Genomic DNA, 16927 nt, shown 5'->3' on the forward strand with positions numbered 1-16927 from the left:
AACTTGTTAGGTTTAACCAATCCTATAGTATAGATTAAATTGGATTTAAGCTATTTATTCAAGCTTGATTAATTAGTGGAATATTTTGGAAAAAAACTAATTAATTAAATACTTAGATAATACTTAGATTTGATTTATTTTAACTTAAATTAATTTGTGAAATTGTTTTAAACTAAGGCAATTAGTCAAGTGGTTTGACTTTAAAATTAACTTGAAACTTAGAAACTCTAAAAAGTAGAGTTTAGTCCACTTAGAACTAGAGTCTTTACGGACGTGTGACCTAAAAAGATGGGTCATAACGAGATTGTGTTGAACTTAACTTTTGACTAAGTTGTCGTATTGTTGGACACTAGGAACACCAGGTACCGAAGGATTTTTTTGTGACGTGACAAGAAGGAGATTGATTCGAGACGGATGAGAATGCATATGCAAGAAGAGCATTGGATTTCAGGTAGGGGGATTTATCCTACATTCTGACTATGGACTTTGTGTGTGTTAATGTTGTTAAATTATTATAACATGCTATATTTGTATGATTGGTCTGAGAGTTTGGGTAGCGTCGTACTTGACCTTGGGTTCAAATCATAAACCTTCTAGAAGAATTGATCAGTATATTATGGAGCTTAGCCAAGCCAATACGTGGCTACGTGTGCTTGTGCGAATCGGGACCCATGATTGATCAGGTAGCAGTAAATACGGTTTCTCAATTACGAGTTCATATTTCTGTTTACTAGGGCACTCTCGCTATAAATGCTATTCTCTTTGATTATAGCTGGCCATAATCGTACCTAATGTGTATCGACCATCTGTATTATTTTTATTTGTGAATTTTTATGCATGTTTACCATATTGTTGTACAGCCGAGTCATAAATGTTGTGAAAAAGATTTAAAGGGAAGGGTTTGGAGAACTTATTTTGATGATTTCAGGATCCGTAAGAAAGTGTTTTCCACTATGATTTACACTGAAAAGGTTTTGGGGTTTTCAAACTAGACAGGGTCCCTGAGGGGAAGCTATGATCGCATGAGATACTTACCCCCTACATTTGTCTTGTTGTTCCTTGTTTATTGAATGTTTTATAGGTACGAGGCATGGTAAAGAGACAAACTTGAACGAGGGTCCAGCAGAGTAACATCTTGAGACTTGTCAACTTCCTAGATTCAAATGGTGATTTCATTTAATTGTTTTTCTCGTGTCGAGTTTGTTTTATTGATTTTTTCTCAAATTATTTGGAGATTGTTTTAATTAAGCAATTTACTTTGACTTTACGTTTGCGAAGTTTTGAAACATTTATTTTGTGTTTGTTATATATTTCAAATTTATTTAATTCTTCAAGATTGCAATGTAATACCGTAACCTTGGGGGTTGGTTTTATAAAGAAGTTTTATTTTTACTTCACATGTTTTCCGCTATTTATTATTTCTGATCCAACCCGTACTACCTAATCAAATAGCTTAACCCGCCTTGGATATCTTGGAGGATTAATACTTGATTTAGTGGTACTAATACCTTGGGGCATTCAAGGTGGGTGCCACTGTTGCATACCTGGGGTTCGGGGTGTGACACTAGGAGTGCTCTAGAGATAACCAATTAGTAAGATAATATGACGCTAACCATCATTTTAAACTCACTACACAATGTAATTTAATGATCCAAACAGTTTATTTTTTAGATTCTCATTCAAAAATCATCCTTACAAAAAATCAACAAAATCGAAGATCGTTTAGTTAACTATTAGTAAGCTAATTGTGCACATGTAAATGAACGGACACAAGTTTTTCAATAAAATATGAAATGATTGTAATTATAATTAAATGGCTAAACGATTTTCGATTTGGTTGATTTTTTGCAAGATTGATATTTGAATGGAGATCTAAAATATGAACGTTTGGATCATGAGATTACATCGTGCAGTGGGTTCAAAAGGGTGGTTAGCACCATATTATCTTACTAACTAATTAGCTCTAGAGCATTTTTGTTGTCAAGCAATGAGAGAATATTTAATTTTATCTCTTTAAGTTTAAATAAGGTTGTTCTTGTTCATCTCATTAGTCTAATGTTATTATTGTTCATTATGCATGGATAACTGTACTCTTATATTATAGTATATATATTAATATTATATATATATTCTAATTAATGCTATTATGATAAATATATATGTTAATAATTATAAACCCCCTAGTTAGAGATAAAATCTCTCATAACCTCCACCCAAAATCTAACTCTCTTATAACCCCCAATCTTACACTTAATATTTTCCTAAACCCCCTAGTCAACTAATACCCAGTCAACTTTGACTCCCCATATTTTAATTTTCCAGTTTTACCCCTTTTATTTTATTTTCATTTTCAGCCAACTAATACTCTCTCTCTCTCTCTCTCTCTCTCTCTCCTATCTGTTGCCTCTCTCCCCTCTGCGTCTCTTTCTCTCTCTCCCCGCTGTTGTCGCCGGCGCGTGCGCCGCCGTCTGGCGACGGTTGCCGGCGAGACCGGTCCCATCAGACTCGCATCTCCTTCCTCTTCCTCCCTATGCCCTCCACGTGCCGTTAAACTAAACGTCGACGCCAGATCGCCGCGACTACGATCGGTGGTGCTCGCTGGCGATCTGCCTTTTTCGACGGAGTTGGAATGCCGGACCACCCAAGTCTTCTTCCTCTCGACGTCCTGAGCACGATGGTATGCTCGGATTCTCCATCCGATCAGCCACAGCGGCAGATCGATGCCACAAAGGCCGCGGCTTCTCCGCCGGCGATCTGCCTTTTTCGGCGGAGTTGGAATGCCAAACCACCCAAGCCTTCTTCCTCTCGACGTCCTGAGCACGATGGTGTGCTCGGATTTTCCATCTGATCAGCCACGGCGGCAGATCGAAGCCACAAAGGCCGCGGCTTCTCCGCCGGCGATCTGGCTTTTCCGGCAGCCATTTCCGTCGAGTCAGGTACTAATATTCTTCTCCTCATTGTACTCTTCAATGCTATGTGTTTGGATTGGACCAATTGCTGATGAATCAAAAAACCCCAAATCGAACCTCATTGTGTGTTGTTGTAACTGTGTATAGGGAACTTTAAGCCTACATTTATTGATTAAACAGTTTCAATTCGTGAAACAGTTTCAGCTCGTGAAACAGTTTCAGCTCGTGAAACATGAGTTTTAAATGAATTTTGAATGAAATTATGGTTCTGAAATATGATGAATCAAATTTGCAGGTAGAAACAGATCGAGGCAGTGGCGACTGTCGTGTACTCGTCGCGCGTGAGATGATCGGACGACGTTGTATTGTTGGCTACTCCTCTCATCTCAATGGCTTATTGTATTGTTATTATTTTTTTTTTATAAGGTTGCTGTGTTCTTTTTAGTGAAACGGAATTCAGTAAAGGTGTAACTGTTTTAGTGAAGTGTAATTGTTTTAGTAAAGGTGTAATTGTTTTTTAATTAAGGTGTAATTGCATTTTAGTCGAGGTGTAATTGTTTCATCACTTAATTCAGTTTCAGTAAGTGAATTCATAACTGAATTTTTCAATTTAGTGTAACTGAATTTCTGAAATTCAGTTTCAGTGTAATTGAATTCTTGAAATTCAGTTTCAGTGTAACTGAATTTTTGAAATTCAGTTTTAGTGTAATGAAATTCAATTTCAGTGTTTGATTTTAGTTTTAGTGAAATATTGAGTTTTAGCAAAAACTTCAATTTAAAAAAAAAAAAAAAAAAAAAACAGTTTCACCAAAATACAGTTACAGTGACGTCAGCATGTGTCAGCATGCGTCAGCGCGCGTCAGCATGCGTCAGAAGGGTAATTTAGGATTATAAGTTTTAGGGGGTTTTGAAAGAGTTTCTAGATGAGTGGGGGTTTAGACAAATTTTTTTGGTGAGTAGGGTGTTTAAAATTAGGCACTATAAATATATTACAGTAAATATATAAACATATTTAGTACATACTTAATGTACATCTAAAATTAATAAGCCATTTTTAAGTAATAATGTTTGACAACATGTATTATATTCATCTGATTTCACATTAAATCCACCATATAATTAAGTTTTTTTAATAATTTTTTTTTTCAAATTAGTAAATATTTGATTAAATAAATATCTTTTAAAATTTTATTCAAAATTTCTACATTTTTCTCAAAATTTTTATTTGTTTAATTTCGGTATTTCTGAACTACCGAAATTTCTGTCAATACCAAAATTTAAGACCACGACCCCACTCCACTTACAGAATCCAATCAATAAGCTATTGGAGGCGTCACATCTTTGACTTTAAGAGCTAACCGAGCTTCTCTGCAACCTCATTTTGGTTTTTAACTTTGCAAATCGCAGTTTATGGATCCGATTTATCGGTTTTTGAAATTAGAATTCGGCGCTACCCATTAGACTAGACTTTAGTCCTCTTTGGACCCACTAACATCAAGTCACCAAGTCATCTTGACCGTGAAAACCAAACAAGCTCTCACATCGAATGGACGGTTAAGATGGAGTTGGGAGGCTTCCAAAAACTGGAGAGGAGCCTCTATCTCAAAAAGCTTTCATATCCATCAATGTCCCTGTCTTTCTTCCTCTGTAGTAAATTAGTAATGTATCTCTAAAAGCACCCATTCCTCTCTATTAAATGCCAACCCCCAATATTCTCTCCTTCAACTAACCCCCAAGACCCAACCCCATTCTACTCTCTCTCTCTCTCTCTCTCTCTCTCTCTCAAAATTAATAGCGTCACACTGGTTCTGTTCTTTTAACTCATCCAGGTGATCAGGCATCTATGTGGTGTTTCTGGTTTAATTTATTGCAGCAGTGGAAGGTGGAAGAAGAACTGATGTGCTTTGGAAGATTGATTTGCACTTGACAAATTAAAGGTAAGTAAAAATCATAATTTTTTTACTTGCAGCCCCAACCAACCAAATTTTCTACCATTTCCTCTCCAATTCTTCTTCTTCTTCTTCTTCTTCTTCTTCTTCTTTTTCTCTCTCTTGGGTTTTCCATGTTTTTGTTTAAAATTTCAAGTGCTTTCAGAATAATAATCAAGAATGATGGGTGTTGAAGCATTTGTGCTCAAAATGAGTGAGAGTCCTATGTGATTTGGAATCCATTTTCTATATGGTTTAGATAAAATTATTCTCTTTTTGGATATGGAACTTTTTGTAATGTCTGTTTGAATGCAAGACTCAAATGCAGGGAGATCTATCTCAGGCTTTTGAATCATCTCAATAAAAAAAAAATAGTATATGATTTAATGCCCTTTCTTCCTCTTTTGAGATTTGACTGTCAGTGTCAGACCAAAAAACACTCATCATAATAGGGCTATTTAGTTTTACTTGCAAAAGTTTTTCCTTTTTGGTCCTAAAAGTCTTTTGAGGTTCTTTAAAAGGTTGTTTATCCAAAAAAAGTTCATTTGAAAGTCACTCATATTCTCATAAGTCATGAAATGTATGTATCCCACACCCTTTTCCCATATTTTAGGCCTATTTTTTCTTAATGTATGCAGTGTCTAGGCCACTAAGAAGAGAGAAAGAAGAAGTGAAGAAGAAAGAGAAAGAAATATATTAGTCACACTGCTTGACTTTTATAACGTGTCATATGTGCATTAGCTTAGTAGATGTGGACTTGTAGTGTGCTGCACATGGCTACCACACTGGTTAATTTTTATATTATGGTGTCTGATTAAGCAGCTGATGCTCATACTCAACATTTCAAGCCTCAGTGTGTGTTAAATAAATAATGAAATGCTATTTACCTTTTTTTTTTTTTTTGTTTCTACATTTTTCTTTAATATTTTCTTTATTATTCTCATTTCACGATGTAGTTTTATGATCAAAATTATTTATTTTTTAGATCACCTTTTAAAGATAACTTATGTGAAAAAATTAATCAATTCGAAAATTATTTGGCCATGTAACTGTTATCAAATAAACGGACGGTAAATACGATTTTTTATTTGATCAATTTTTTGTAAAGATGTTTTTAAAGGTTGATCTTAAAAATTAACAATTCTAATTATTAGATTACATTACAAAATGATAATAAATGAGAAAGTAAAAAGAAAAAGGCTGGAAGAAAAAACGTTGATAGCATTTCTCACAATTAAATGTGCACATATATATGTAGATACACGTGAGACTGCTAGTGAAGTGAGCTTAGGACCCTAAACACTAGATGAAATAAAATTGGCACATACAATAACTCTTGGGTATTGGCCTATTGGGTCTATTGGCCATTGAAAGTCTTATTAATTTCATTTAGTGCCAGAAGTCTTTTAATATAAAAAGTTTGAGATTTTATTATATGTGGGGGCAGAGTCCCATTATGAGATTAATAATTCCGGGCTAGCAATGCGTAGTTTAAAAACAATGTTACAATTTAATAAATTCTTGTACGTACATTCTTATTCTTAATTGGGATGATTGATATGTACAGGGCGTGGTGTCTCAGCTTTAATTGCTTGAGGATTCTCGAAATCATTGCTTTACCATTTTCTATAACCAACAAAGATGAGGAGAGGACTTGCTTGTTGCACCCGGGACAGAGAGATTAGCATCGACTTTGATGTGCAAGAGAGTAAGTTTCCAAATTATTATTACATTAATGATAGGGGTCTCAAATTTATATTCTAAGTTTGGATTCCAAAGGAAGTGTCTTGCACACGTCAGTATTTTACATGTTGTGAAATAAATATCAATGATATATTGACTAGATAATTGAATTTAGAATACAAATTTAGAATCTCTAGTACTGCTTTATTATTTATTAATCTATAATATTATTCAATTGTTCCGTAATTTAAGATCGTCAGTCTACTTTAGTAGGAAGTACATGACAAACAAATTGTGCAAGTTTGGACAGTTGGGCTTTTATTTTACATGTCTAATGTACCTACCACATGGGTGTGGACTGTTCAGCTTTAGCCTTAATCAAATGAAGAAATTCATTTGACGTTTTATGGACAAAAGTCAGACTTACATAGTCATCAATAATCTCAAGCAAAAGTGGGGGGTGTTGCTCCTCACTATGAGTATACAAGTAAAGAATTCTTGCATACAATGAGTATATATGCAACATTCTTCTTCATGACTATAAACAAGTTTACGTCGTAATCAGTTATTATGGGGTGTTGCATACACTTGTTGCATTAATATTGAATTAACACTAGTGTTACTTAACAAGTCATATTAAATAAATAAAATTTTGAAATGAAAGAAAATATTGCTTTGGTGTATTGTAATTTGAAAGGCTGGGATTTGAATGTAGGGGATGGGGGATGAATGGCTGGGGTCCATAACATGCAGAGCATGACAATGGGTAACTAGTTGCCCATTTAGGATGCCATGTATATATATTTTCTGCCTGCAAACATTTATAATTCTGAAAAGAAAATTTATGGCACCTTTGAAAAAGTTAATTTTCTGTCGCATGGAAGACCATTTTCATTACATTTTTCACTCTTCATATATATATATATATATATATTTTTTTTACTTTGGTTTTCTCCATTGTTTAATTTTTTCAGTTGTCCTATCATATTTTCTCACTATCTGATTTTCTTATGACAAAAAACATTAATAACACCAGGCAGAAAACTCACTATTTGATTATGGAGCCGTTTTTGCAGCTTTTTGTACGTAAAAGAAAAAAATTATGTTTTCTTAATTCAGAAAATAAGTAATTATTAATTTGGAAAAAAAATAAAGGTTTTATCTTATAAAAAATGATATACCTATGCTGGCCAAAAGATGATATCAATATGACATCCTTATGTTTATTTACTAAGACCTGAAAAATAAAAATGAGATGAATGCCTGCGTTCTTATAGTGGTAGGCATTGTAAGTGGGCCAGCTTATGGGTCTAGGTATATCCTTATACGTGCAAACCACATGGGGTTCTATCGCATAATTTGAACGTTTTGGCTTTGTTTTCGCATGGCAAGAATCTCCTTTCTTTTCTTTGTGTTTTTCTTTTGTGTGTGTAAAAAAGATAGAGATATCATAAATAAAGTGACTGTGATTTATCAACAGCCTTATCCTATGGACTGGCATAGAGGACAGCAAAATTGCATGACTCTTATTATTTGATTGATTGATGGACCCACAATATATGGTACTATTTTCTCATTTAGTCTACTACCCCACTAAATGAGACAATGAAGTAACTGGGTGGGGACATACACAAGTCATTGTCTGTATGACTTTCGTCTGAAAAGTTTAATGCAAAGGTAGTAGGGATTTCCTCCACTGTTCAGTCTCCTTCCAATTTTGTATGTATGCTAATTTTTTTATTTTTATTTTTTGTTTTGTTTTCCAATTGAAAATCATCTGAACCACCACAAGATATAGAAATGTACTGCCACAAAAATTAGTCAGGAAGGTTCCTTACTGCTTTGCTCCAGTTTGTAATAAGTGAGGAAGTTTCTGCTTTCTATTCAATCTTTATTCTCAGTAAAATTTGAACAATGATCAGAGGAGGATTCCTTTCTCTGTTTCTCCCATTATGACACATTTTGTGTGTATGTATTTATAGTAGAAGGATGGAAAAACTTCAGTGGGAACAAATTTTAAATTTTGAGTTGAGGCAGGAGGGTTCTCAATCCTTAGCACTATCACAGATAGTTGGGATTGTCAAAATAAAAATCATCAAAACACTAACATGTACTTTTTTCTTTTTGTTGCTGAGAATAACACTTGCATCTGCATAACATTCTTCTACAACAGGGACAGATTTGACTGATTTCATGCATGTGTGAAACTTGTGCTTTTAAAGACAGTTCCATGACAGTCCCATTACATTTCTACCTTGCTTACTTTTTCATGACTGTTGTTAACATCTATGAATATCAAAACTTTTATTTTTTGAGGGCTGTGAAATTTGCAAAGAAACCTTATCCCTCATTACAAAAGCTTGGAGAATATGCCCAGGATGACTGAGTAAAATTACTGTCTGAACAGACACAGATAAGCTTTTATATATTCAAGAAATGGTTACTAAAAGAGGAGTTCTAAAAGGATTGAAGCACTTTTGTCTAACTGCTTCATATCTGTCACTTAGCTTTTGTAGCGAATAAACACATAGCTTGTGAATCTTATCAATGTCTGTCAAAACCCATCACCTATCATCTATGTTCCAAGCAAAAATTTCAAGCATATTCCTCCAATTATGTGGTTTTTTTTTTTCCTCTTTACTGTTTGGTTTGCACTTCTCAGATGAGATTGAAACGGTAATGAAATCTTTCAGGGATAATGACATACAATGGCCTTGAAAATTGCATTCTCAATAGTCAGTCTATTGAAAATGAAAGCATAACAAGCAGAGGAGATGGGTTTGGAACTGACTCACTGGATGATGATGCTTCGACCTGTTCTTCAGGAAAAGATGGTTTTGGATCGTTCTCTTCAAAATGGTTGACAGTGAATAGGGATGAACAAGGTCTGGGTGAATGGGAGCACTCAGACAGCCCCCATAATTTCTATGTCAAAGAAAAGCCTGCTTATGCCCTTCAGAATTCAGACGTGGAGGCAATGAAAGAAAAATTTGCAAAGCTGTTATTGGGTGAAGATATTACTGGAGGGTATAAGGGCCTCAGCACTGCTTTAGCATTGTCAAATGCCATCACAAATCTAGCAGGTTTGCTTTAATATGTCCATGCCATCACAAATGCCAATTGGTTTTAAGTTGGGTGCTCCAATTTCCTTCAATATGTCCATGCCAATTGCCATGTGGCTCATGAGATTGACATTCCTCAAGAAACATATTCATATCAGAATTATTTTTAAAATTGATAGATAATGCATGCATAATTCTGATATGGGAATGAAAATGCACTTGCAGCAACGGTTTTTGGAGAGCTGTGGAAACTGGAACCGCTATCGGAAGAGAGGAATAGCAAATGGCGAAGAGAAATGGACTGGTTGCTCTCCCCTACCAACTATATGGTTGAGCTGGTTCCTGCTAAGCAAAATGGTGCTAATGGTCGAACTTTAGAGGTAACTTTCCCTTCAATTAAATCTATACTGAATTGTCAATATGTATATTAAAGGGTAATCAATTTTGTATCTGATTCTTATTTATACAGATTATGACCCCAAAAGCCCGTGCAGACATACACATGAATCTTCCAGCACTTAAGAAGTTGGACTCCATGCTTATTGTAGGTGGCCTCCTCATTTCCAACAATTTTTATGGAACTTTCTTATTTTTAAACATTAATTAATAATTTGTGTTAACCTTATTAATTTTCAATTTTTCAGGAGGCACTTGATTCAATGGTGAATACTGAGTTTTGGTACACCGAAGGAGGTAGCCGGGCAGAAGGAAGGAACAAAACTGCACGTCAGAGCAAGAGATGGTGGCTTCCATTACCTCAATTACCAGCTACTGGGCTCTCTGATACAGCAAAAAAGGAATTGCTTAATCAGGGTAGGGTGGTTCATCAAGTATTTAAGGCTGCCAAATCCATAAATGAAAGTGTTCTGCTTGAAATGCCTGTGCCAACCATTATAAGGGATGCACTTCCCAAGGTAATGAAGCATTTTTCTTTCAGAGAATTCTTAATTATTGACAACATATCAATTTTTTCAATTTGCAAATTCAAAGGCCGAGTAAAAATCATCATGTGCTTGATCTTTATAAATGTATTCTTCTTGCCATCTTTGTAAAGATCCATTCAGCATTGGCTGGTTTTATATGCTTCAACATTTTGCTAAGCTTGGATGAAGAGTAGTTCCCATCTGAACTGAAGTCAACCAGATGTTCTAGAACAAACTCAATAGTTTATTTCTCTTTCTTTAAACAATGAATGACAATTAAACTGCAGAGTCAATAGAAGATTCACCAAACTTTTGAGCTTGGTCAGAAATGTAAATTTCAAACGAAAGAAACAGAATTTTTTTTTGTTAAAACTTTACTTCCATTGACTGTTTCGTCTGGTAGCGGATAATGAGAGAAGTTAAATATAAATTTTTTTGATGCGGCAGTCCCTGTTGAGTTGGTCATAATTACATTTGTTTCCATGTTTATAGTCTGGAAAAGCAAGCCTTAGTGAGGAACTATACAAGGTCTTAACTGCACAATCAAACTCAGCTAAGGAAATGCTCAATTCACTCAATCTAATATCCGAACACAATGCCCTTGAGGTCATTAACAGGCTGGAAGCTGCTATATTTTCTTGGAAAGAAAGAATTACAGAACAAGTTAGTGGTAGATCCCCTGTTCGAACATCATGGTCCTTCATTAAGGACCCTATGTCCGAGATTGATAAGATGGAGTCACTATTGGACCAAGCTCAAGTACTTTTACAGCATCTCAAGGCCAGATACCCCAACCTTCCCCCGACTTTTCTTGATGTTACTAAAATCCAATATGGCAAAGTAAGTTTCATTGCACATTTTCCCCATTCCTCTCTTTTAATTCTTTTCCCTTTGAAAATGTGTCTTATATTCTGCCAACTAATACAAATTGTTGTACCTTGTATTTTGTACAATCGTCACATTTTAATATGAAAAATGATCAAAGGGTTAAAAGTTCCTACACATTCTCATGGAATATGATGCTAATTTGAAAATCTGCATAAAAAAAAAAAAAAAAAAAGAACTCATCTAAATATGGTATATGATACTAACAACAAATGAAGAAATTAAAATACAGCTTTCCAAGTCTTATTTCATTTGCAAAATTTACATTGATTATTGAATGTTCATGAACACCTTGACATTGCATTATTATGAACTTGAAGAAGTTGGGGTATAATTTTGGTGACCTTCCTCAATTTCTACAGGATGTTGGGCACTCAATTCTGGAGGCTTATTCTAGAGTTCTTGGAAACTTGGCCCTCAGCATACTGTCAAGAATAGGAGATATTTTGCAAGAAGATGCTTTGAAAAATCCCAATTCATTTTCAGAGGGGACTAACATCACTAGTAACTCAGAAACTTCAGTGCTTGGCCAAAACTTAAGATACTTGTTCATCGACCGGAACAGTGGGGATTGCCGGCATTCTGACTCTACTTCAGGTAGTAATGAGTTAGAATTTTCATACAGTGTGGCTAAAGGAAGCCCCGCCTTGACTGCAACACCAAGTCGAGCTCGGGTTTGGTGCATTGGTGGGGAGGCTTGTGCCACTACTGTTTCCCCTACAAACTCCCCTTGATAAAAGGTCTGCTCTGAAGCAATTAACTCTTATTGTAAATGAGTATCATAATATACTTGATGCAATCCAAATCGATTTTAGTTGACTCTTTGAACACTACATAGCATTACTTTTGCTGGCACTAGTATGGAATTGCTAGTTTATCTAACTTTGCGTTGAGTCTTGGAAGATTTTTTTTCTTGCATTTGCAGTTACAGTGGTCAAAAACTGCAGTTACATATTTAGTATGATTTATGAGATTTATGGACTTATGATTTAAGATTTATAGTTTTTATTAAGAATATATAGATGTAACTACAATGCAAAAGTGCATTGACAGTGGGCTGTAACTGCAGTGCAACTTAGTTCACTTAATTTTGGGGTGAGTGTTTAAACGAGATCTAGGAGGGCATTTAAACTTCCGTCAAGGCCTATCATAATGCGTTTTTTTTTTTTTTTTTGATTCATGGGAAAGTGAGATCGAAGGCAAATTTTACGGTTCTTTCAACTGGGCTATCCACCAACTAAGCCTATCATTAGATGTTTAAATATAGCTCTTTAACACATGCTTTACTTATGAAGAAGCATCACCCATATTTTAATTTTCGATTACAGTTGTGTTAGAGATTTTAACTTTTTTTCCGAACTTACATTGAACACTAAAAAAAAATAAAAAATCATGTCCAATAAAATAATGACACATAAGATAAGAAACAAATGTTTGAAAAAAAAAGTTGGGACTCTTAACATTATTGTTTCAATTATTAATCCATTGTTTGTGTTACTGCATGACAGTTACATCCATTCATTGCACATTTGAATGTCACTATTATGCGGTATTTGCACCAATGCATTCCTAATAAAAAAACTTCAAATGCTTAATGTCACTATTATTGGTGTAATTATCCCGAAGTATTGGTGATTAAGAAGAGAAATGAAAATGTGGGTTATACTTTTGTTGTGTTTTCCATATAGGTTTATGTACTTGGGTTTTTTTTTTTTTTTTAATTATCTACGCAGCAATCAGATTAGTGTTAGCTTATTGAAGCCTATAGTCTATAGCACATTGTGCTGCACTATTTGGAGAACAAGACTAGAAAGAGACGACCTAGATTCATGAGAGACAAAATTAAATGTTTTTTGAGTCAAGTTTGAAGGGTATATTAGGACATTAAATTAAAAAAATGTATATAAAAAATATTTAAAAACCAAGAGTGTAGGAAAAGAAAAATGTAGTGCCAAAATAACCTCCCTAAATAATAAAACAAATCTTCATATGTAATATTTGAAGAATATAATATTTGAAAATATATCATTCAACAAATGATTGGTCAAATCGACCTTCGTAAACTCTCGAGTGCTAAACCAAATACTAGTAGTATAGGGCACAATATGATCAAGGCAGTTAAAATTCTGCAACATGATAGATGGAGTTTACAACCCAAAATATAATACAAATAATTAAACAAATAAATTTACATCATTAAGAAAAAAGATGGATTTGAGTATCAAATATGCCTTAACAGAGAGTAGCATAAAAAAAAAATCATAAATTTGATATACACATCGCACACTGATAGTTCATGGTTGCAATTGCACTATTCAAGTTGTGTTCATCATGATTTTGAGTAATTGAGAATTGTAATGTGAACAAAACACAACTCTATGAATCAGACAATTATAAGATCAAGTTATTAGTCAAAAGCAACTTGGTTGCACTGTAAGATCCTTATGGACTTTGGTATTGTCCTATTTGGATAATCAACTAAATGCTAAACTTGAGAAGCAAGTAACAGGAGTTCACACCAATTCAGAACTAGTTCATAATTCATTAGGTATCCTAAACCTATATGAACTAGGATTACTTAGTTGTTTATGCTACTAGCTAACAGCTGGACACAATCATAAGCAAGTCTTTATATAGGAGTCTAACTAGGATTGATAAGAGTTACCTTAGTGGGAGGACACTCGGAATCAAGACCCTATATATAGCACAGGTCCCTGACCACACAGACTGACCTAGCATTCAGCTCACTGCCCTTCTCGTGTGAAGCTCTTCAAGGACTGTGTTGGTTGGAAGACTGGTGCACTCAGACTAACAGACAAGCACTTGGCGTGCATCTTGTTTGCTGGTTATCCCCTGCAATCACCATGGCATCATCAGGTCAGTAACTTCTGTTTATTGTGCTTATAGAATAACCATACATTGAACACTTATTTGTTTGGCTGTGTGTGTGTGTGTATTTTAGATGTACAAGGATTAATTTACATGTGGTATCAGAGCTTACTCAAACACACAGTTAAATAAAATCAGACTTTAAGGTTGTCATTGATTTCAGTCGACAGAATTCAGTTCTCTTTTAATTTTTAAGGTTTTCTATACTTTAGTCACTATAAGTTCATATGCTTAGTTATTTATTATTCCATCTGATTCTGGACAACATGCGTAGATTATAGGTTTGGCTTAATATGCATGTTATAGATTGTTATTTATCTGCCATAAATACATGATTACTTGTTGCTTATTTGTATATGTGCACTCTCTTTACACATTTGAATCAGTAATCTATTATACATAAGTTTAAATAAAGTTTTTCCAAATGATCATCAGTTTGTGATTGAATATATTTTTTGATCATCAGCACTCATCATGACAGATATAATAAATCCTTCTGCATGCTAAGTTCTGTGATCAATACATCAGTTTTTCAAAATCACATACAGACAATTCCGCATATTTTAGGTGTTCATATATATATATAATAAAAATTTCAGTCATGAACATCTACAATACAGAATTGACATGTGACATCCAATTATGGAACCAGTTTCTTCTTTTGGTCATGCTTTCTGCTGGACAAATTGCAGGAACATATCCAAAACAAGGGTTCTCATAAAAGGATGGAAACATGATATGGTTATATGGTTTCTTTATTACATGGACAGACCAAATAAGTTTCATGTACTAAAAGAACACATTCAGTTTCGGATATGATTTTATCATATTTGTTATAATCAAGGTTTTAGTATCTTTTCATTTATTGAGGTTTTACATGCAGCATCTTTAAGTTTTTCAAGCATTGAGCCTCTGAATGGCCACAATTTCAAAAAGTGGAAACAGGATATTGAGATTGTACTAGGCCTGAACGACTTGGATTTGGCATTGAGGGAAGACAAACCACCTGTACTGACAGCTGCCAGCAGCAGAGATGAAAAGGCTAAGTTTGATAAATGGGAAAAAGCTAACAGAATGTCACTTTTGATCATGAAAAGAAACATGGCAGATATAGTTAAAGGGGGAATTGAGGACAATGACACAGCTAAGGGCTATCTTGAGTCTATTGGTGAGAAGTATAAGGAATCTGAAAAGGCTGAGACAAGCAATCTAATGTCTACCCTGACAAATAAGAAATTTGATGGGACAGGAAGTGTGAGGGAATATATCATGTCTCTTATTGACACTGGGGCTAAGTTGAAAGCTTTGAAAATACCTATTGCAGATGAGTTTATAGTTCATCAAGTCCTAATGTCTCTGCCACATGAATATGAGCATTTAACTGACATCTACAGTGCTCTTCAAGAAAAATGGAGCCTCAATGATTTGATTGGTAATTGTGTTAAGGTAGAGGAGAAATTAAAAAAGGGAAAGGCAGTCATGGATGTCAATTTCATGCATAAGGCTAATGGTGGAAGGAAAGGATTCAAAAACAACAAAAAGAATTTTCAGCCAAGATCAAAAGGCATAGACCATAGTGCTAACAGTTCCAAATCCACTCCTAATGGCCTTAAGGCAGTGAAAACAACAAAATTTAAGTGTTTTCATTGTCATAAAGTAGGTCATTTTAAGAAGGACTGTGAGAAATGGAAGGCTTGGATGATTAAGAAAGGTAGTTTTCATTGTTTTTACTTGGAAGTTCATTTAGTTGACTCTCCTATTAATTCTTGGTGGATTGATACAGGCTCACCCATACATATTGCAACTTCTTTGCAGGGTATCACAAGAAGGAGAACACCAAGGAAGGATGAAGTCATGATTCGAGTAGGCAATGGGATGCAAGTAGCAGTCAAAGCCGTAGGAGCTGTTAGCATTAGATTAGGATCTGGTTTTGTCTTAGTTTTAGATGAAGTTTTTGTAATCCCATCTTTAAGTAGGAACTTGATTTCAGTGGTTCAATTAGTAAGGAAACATTTTGAATTTACAATCAATAAGAACAGTTTGGATTTGTTTTATGATTCTACTATTGTTGGTTCTGTTGTGCTAATAAATGATCACTGGAAGTTACAAAGTACTGATACAAAAGATGTTCATATTCTATCTGCAAACAAACGAACAAGGGCAAATGAAAGTTCTGCTATCTTATGGCATAAAAGGCTGGCACACATATCCAAAGAAAGGATGAAAATTCTAATCAAAGAACATGTTATTCCAGACCTTGATTTCTCAGATTTTGGGGATTGTGTTGAATGTATAAAAGGTAAAACCTCTAGTTTTCGAAAGAAAGGTGCAACAAGAAGCAGTGAGTTACTTGAGATTATTCACACAGACATATGTGGACCTTTTTCGACATCCACCATCTGCAAGAATTCATATTTTATTCTTTTCATTGATGATTTTTCCAGATTTTGCACTTTGTATTTGATATCCGAAAAATCACAATCTTTAGATGCTTTCAAAATCTTTAGAACAGAAGAAAAACAAATTGGGAAGCAAATCAAAATTGTTAGGTCTGACAGGGGAGGAGAATTCTATGGAAAATACAGTGAAGCTGGACAACATCTAGGACCTTTTGCAAAGTATTTACAGCAGCATGGCATAAAAGCTCA

General features: G+C 34.6%; 2 protein-coding genes across 2 annotated transcripts; both read left to right on the forward strand.

Moving 5' to 3' along the window:
* Positions 1 to 4512: 4512 nt before the first annotated feature.
* ROPGEF14 (RHO guanyl-nucleotide exchange factor 14) lies at positions 4513 to 12383 on the forward strand. The gene is made up of 8 exons (XM_086257298.1): positions 4513 to 4846; positions 6405 to 6545; positions 9214 to 9603; positions 9808 to 9962; positions 10052 to 10126; positions 10227 to 10496; positions 10998 to 11345; positions 11753 to 12383. The coding sequence occupies exons 2-8, from the start codon at positions 6479 to 6481 to the stop codon at positions 12122 to 12124; spliced, it is 1677 nt and encodes a 558-aa protein (XP_086113424.1). The 5' UTR covers positions 4513 to 4846; positions 6405 to 6478; the 3' UTR covers positions 12125 to 12383.
* Positions 12384 to 15007: 2624 nt separating this feature from the next.
* Positions 15008 to 16268, forward strand: LOC147273216 (uncharacterized). Its single transcript, XM_086228444.1, has 2 exons — positions 15008 to 15990; positions 16095 to 16268. The coding sequence occupies exons 1-2, from the start codon at positions 15354 to 15356 to the stop codon at positions 16127 to 16129; spliced, it is 672 nt and encodes a 223-aa protein (XP_086084570.1). The 5' UTR covers positions 15008 to 15353; the 3' UTR covers positions 16130 to 16268.
* The last annotated feature ends 659 nt before the right edge of the window (positions 16269 to 16927 follow it).

The sequence above is a fragment of the Dryas octopetala genome, chromosome 9 (genome assembly GCF_963921425.1).
Source record: "Dryas octopetala chromosome 9, drDryOcto1.1, whole genome shotgun sequence".
Classification (NCBI taxonomy): domain Eukaryota; kingdom Viridiplantae; phylum Streptophyta; class Magnoliopsida; order Rosales; family Rosaceae; genus Dryas; species Dryas octopetala.